The following is a 5,366-nucleotide window of genomic DNA, read 5'->3' as shown; positions in this document are numbered from 1 at the left end:
TTTCTACGGAATGATCTTAGCACTACAAGAAAACAGGTGATTTACGACTACGTTTGGCGACTAAAAGCGTAGTCGCCAAATTAAGCGACTATTTGCCTACTATCTTACGACTATTTTACAACTGCGTAACATTAGTCGTAACTTAGACGTTATTTGCCGACCAAATACAATAGTCGGTATTGTAGTCATTGAATGACGACCATTATACGACTAAGTGGGAAGAACTTAATTTTGTTGTATCAAAGCAGCTAATTTGGCGACTACGTAGCAACTATTTCTAATAGTCGGTAATTTGGCTACTAAGTAGTGACTAATATTTTGGCATTCTTCACATATATAGAAACTATACATACATGCATCATGTTGTGGCATTCTCATATTAATCTCATTTTCAAAGGCACAAACAAAATATATGTAAGTAATATCAATTTTTTTATGCTTGCTTTACCATATCTATACTTATTATTAATTATTAATTGTTAATTGTTTTAGACTTGAGCTTTTGTTTTCCATTAGTACATTTGTGAATTGGTTGCAAAGTGAAAAATTACCTATGAAAGGTGAAGCTCAAGAAAATGTATATGAATCAGTAGGTCTGATCTTTTAAAATTAGTATCTTCATTTATGCTAAGTCATAAAATGTAATTTTAATTTAAAAATAGAAAATGTAATTTTTGTTATAGTAAGTATATATGTAAATAATGTTTGTAAATTTAAAGTGATCAATATATTATTAGTGTATATATAAGTAGCAGATTTCAAATAATATGTAAACTAAACTAAATTATATGTTTCTCTAAAATTAAATATGGCTACAGATTCGCGACTAATAAGTGACTAACTACATAATATTGGGTTTAAACATGTTTATTACGTGTTGGACCAGGTTTTGGACTACAGGCGAAGCCCAATTTGTTAAAATAAAATCACATACCAACTCATAAGCGACTAATAAGCGACTAATTTTAAAACATTTAGGGACTAAACAAGCCCGGGAATCCATTTACGCGGTCCAGCCCATAAACAAACGACCTAACCCTAATGCTCAAACCCTAATCTCTCATTTCTGATTTCTCACCGTTCTTCGCCGTTTCTCACAATCTCTCATCTCTCAATCTCTCATCGACGCAATCGCCGATCTCTCAGTCTTCTACGATGAAGGTTAAGAAGTCTGGACGAAAGAGGAATGTCCCCAACGCTGCTCTCAGACCCGGTGGCTCGAACCCTAGGTCGAAGGTTCAAAAAGTCAATCCTCTACCGCCGCAGTACAACTTCACGCCGGCGGCTCACAATCCAATGCCTCAGACGCCTCAAGAACAAGTCCGCGTTTCCCCCCAACTATCGACGTCAGCCGGACCGCAGGTGAGAAACTATCCACCGCCACAGATCCTGTTTGAGAATTCCGTGAATCGAAGCCGAGAAGACCAACCGGCTAGGTCATTACCAGAAGTCCAAAATAATCCACCGGTTCAATCGAATCCTTTGCATGCTTCTGGGAGATCTCCAGGTCAGAACTCTCACGCTCATAGCCAAAGCCATCCGTCTTCTCAAGGTAACAACCAAAGCCATCCGTCCTCTCAAGGTAACAACTTCGAGGAGCCAGATCCAGTATTGCCGGAACTCCGGGAGGACACGTTGAGGGCTCTTAACGCCATACTTATGGTGCCGGACCGCGACAAATTTACCACCGTGCTCTCTCCGGAACCGAAGTCTAACACGACTTGGTGAGTAAACATGTTTTAATTCTGTGTTGTCATACATGTGTTAGGGTGATATGTGATAGTTTTGTGAACTTGTCTGACTTGATTCTTATGTTTTGAGGTTTACTCGTGATGCAAAATCAGCACTGGTTCGGAAGATTACTAGAGTTTTTACAAACAAATTTGATGGTCCATTCTACAATTGGTCATGTGTGCCTCCGGATAGACGAGAAAGATACTTCCTTGAGTTTGCGGTATAGTTTTATGTTCTGAGTTTCATTCATAGATAGGTTTTGATTAAGTTGTTGTTCACTAATGTAATTTTATTTTCCTTTTTTCATAGAAAACACACACTTGGGATCCTTTAATAACAGGAACAGTGCAACAGTATTTCTATGACATATGCCAACGACGGATGAAAAACATGGTTAGCGACGTTAGGACTAGTCGAGTGCAACCTAAATGGATCGAGGGTGACCTGTGGAAAGTAATGGTTGCTCAGTGGGAGACTGAAGAAGCACAAGAAAGGAGTCGAATCTATTCCAAAGCTCGCATGTCAGACCGTAATGGTCTCGGTCCTCACATGCACTTATCTGGGCCAACATCTTATCAACAAGTCAAACAAGGCTTGGTGAGTAACTTTGTTTTTTTTCTTACACCTTTGCAACTTAAACTTATATCTTAACCCTTTTCTTTGTTTTTGTAACATTCCAGGAAGAAAAACTTGGGAGACCAGTGAGTCTCGGTGAGGTTTTCAAAGAAACTCATACAAAGCCAGATGGTACATATGTGGATCGCAAGGCTGAGAAGATCTTTACAACTTATGAGAAAAACTTACAAGCTAAGCTATCTGAGATTGAGTCAGATCCTTCACAAGTTCATGAGCTCACAGCAGAAGATTATACTGCCATCTTTCTTCAGGTAAAGTTACATTTCTCACAATCTATATTTAAAGAATCTTTAACTTTCATATTCTCTATTTACAGTTTCACCTTTTTTTTTTCTCAGTCCACCGAGAAGGATTCACGAGGTAATATTTTTGGGCTCGGTAGCCTCAAGGATCATCTTCAGGGTCTTCTCAATGGCAGCAGCTATCATCAACAAGGACAGTCATCATCGTTTGTAGCATTGCAAGAGCAAATGAAGGAAGCTCAAAGGATCATTGAAGAACAAGTTGCTTATGCGACAAAACGTGATGCTGAGTTTGCTGCTCGTGAAGCAGAACATTCCAAAGTTGTGGCTGAGCAACAGAAGAAGATAGATCGCTTGGAAAAGTTCATGCAGAAACTTGATCCGGCCTTTCTCGAGTTCCATGAGTCTGAATCAAGTGATGCACCCATCGACCCTCCTACATAAAGTGCATCTCCTCCTTAGGTTAATTCTTAGGCTACTTATCTCTCTCTATTTCTTACTCTAATGAACTTGACAATTTGGGATGATGTGTTCTTCCTTATCACTTAAGAGAATCATAGTGTTAGGTTCTCTCTTTTGGTTGTGACAAAAATATGGTTCTCTCTTTTTGTAATGGCTTATGTGGTGTACTAATTACAATTATGGTTAACTTTTGGTAATTAAAAATGCAAATTTTAAGGCTTTCTTTGATTATAAATTTGAGTTGTAAGCAAAAAAAAAAAAAAAGATTCTGGTTTTTAATCCCTATAGTCTTCAAATAGTCATTAAATCTAGATTAACATAGTCGCAACACAGTCGTCAAATAGTCGTCTCGTAGTAGCCAAGTAGTCGCTACATTTGACGACTATATCACAACTATTCTCAAACTAATCTCCTTCACATCGCATTAATCGTTAAACTGTCAGCAAATAGTCGTAAATGTTTACTGACTACTTTACGACTATCTGTACACAACGACTGTTCACATTTTAATTAATCGTAACTTAGTCACAAAACAGTCGTAAACGTTTACGACTACATTACGACTACTTTTACGACTACGTGGATTAGTCGTAACGTAGTCGCTATTTACCGACTAAATTACGACTGAATTTCCTACCGACTAACGTTTTACGACAACAGTGTTTAGTCGTAAAATAGTCGTAATTTATGAAATAGCGACTACGAAACGACTACAAATGCAGTCGTAAATGGCCTGTTTTCTTGTAGTGTAGGCACATTCATAGCTCACCTCTTTTCAAGGATAAGGCTTAGATGATATGTGGAGATTTTAATGAAACTCTGGAGTGGGAGGACCATTCTCTCCATGGAACTGATCCATCAGTTTCTTACGGTATGAGGGACTTTCAGGATCTGGTTCGGTGTTGTAAACTTACATATATGAGTTATCAAGGCCAACGGTACACATGGTGTAACAAACGGGAGGAGGGGGCTATATGCAAAAAATTAGATCGAGTTTTAGTAACAGAGCAGTGGTTACAACAATACGCACAATCTTACTCTGTGTTTGAATCTGGGGGATGTTTGGACTATTTACGCTGTCGGATTCATATTAAGGAAGTGGCACCAAGGGTTAAACGACCTTTTAAATTTGTTAATGCTATGAGTACTCATCCTGGATTTCATAGCACTCTCCAAGGCAAATGGGAAGAATCGCCACCACTATTCCACTCAACCTCTGCAATGCACCGATTTTCTAAAAAATGAAAGGGACTTAAGCCACACTTGAGAACTATGGGGAAAGATCTAGTTGCTACCATTTCGGTTCGTACGAAGGAAGCATTTGCGAAGCTCTGTAATCTACAGATGCAGACTATGGCAAATCCCACACCACATGCAGTTCATGCTGAAGCCGATGCCTATGAGCGATGGAAGAGACTCTCGGACATCGAGGAAAGCTATTTGAAGCAAAGAGCTAAACTTCATTGGTTAAAGGTAGGTGACCAAAACAATAAAGCATTTCATATTTCGGCCACTCTTCGAGAAATGTGGAATAGTATACGTGAGATTGAATGCGAGGATGGTCGGGTTGTCACTACTCAAGAAGATATTAAGGTTGAGGCGGTGAGATATTTTCAAGAATTTCTTACTTCTACGCCTGGAAACTATGCAGACTGGTCATGTGCGGACCTTCGTAGTGTCCTGGAGTTTCGATGTTCTGATAGTGATAAGACTCTTCTCACACATGAGGTCTCTAAGGCGGAGATAAAGCGTGTCCTCTTTGCTATGCCAACGAACAAATCTCCAGGTCCGGATGGCTTTAATGTCGAGTTCTTCAAGGAGTCATGGGCTACTCTAGGTGAGGATTTCATGGTTGCCATTCAATCTTTTTTTCGAACAGGGTTCCTCCCGAAGGGTGTAAATTCTACCATTCTCGCTCTCATCCCAAAGAAGAAAAAGGCCACAATGATGAAGGACTATAGACCGATTTCATGCTGCAATGTGCTATACAAAGTCATATCCAAGATTCTTGCAAATCGGTTAAAGCTTATCCTCCCTAAATTCATCTCACCGAATCAATCTGCTTTTGTTCAAAATAGATTGTTGTTGGAGAATCTACTTCTTGCCACTGAAGTAATCAAGGATTATCACAAGGAAACGGTATCTCCTCGCTGCGCTTTGAAAATTGATATCTCCAAAGCATTTGATTCTGTCCAATGGAGTTTCTTGCTCACTACACTACGAGCACTTGGTTTTCCTGAGCAGTATGTGTGTTGGATCCAAACATGCATCACTACTAAATCCTTCCCGGTG

At 39.3% G+C, this 5,366-nt stretch overlaps 1 protein-coding gene across 1 annotated transcript; it reads left to right on the top strand.

Moving 5' to 3' along the window:
* LOC104748594 lies at positions 1,156-3,293 on the top strand. Its single transcript, XM_010470209.1, has 5 exons — positions 1,156-1,724; positions 1,822-1,954; positions 2,044-2,331; positions 2,415-2,621; positions 2,709-3,293. Exons 1-5 carry the CDS (start codon positions 1,156-1,158, stop codon positions 3,054-3,056), a joined length of 1,545 nt encoding a protein of 514 aa, XP_010468511.1. The 3' UTR covers positions 3,057-3,293.

The sequence above is a fragment of the Camelina sativa genome, chromosome 15 (assembly GCF_000633955.1).
Source record: "Camelina sativa cultivar DH55 chromosome 15, Cs, whole genome shotgun sequence".
Lineage (NCBI taxonomy): Eukaryota > Viridiplantae > Streptophyta > Magnoliopsida > Brassicales > Brassicaceae > Camelina > Camelina sativa.
This window is presented reverse-complemented; position numbering and strand designations above follow the sequence as displayed.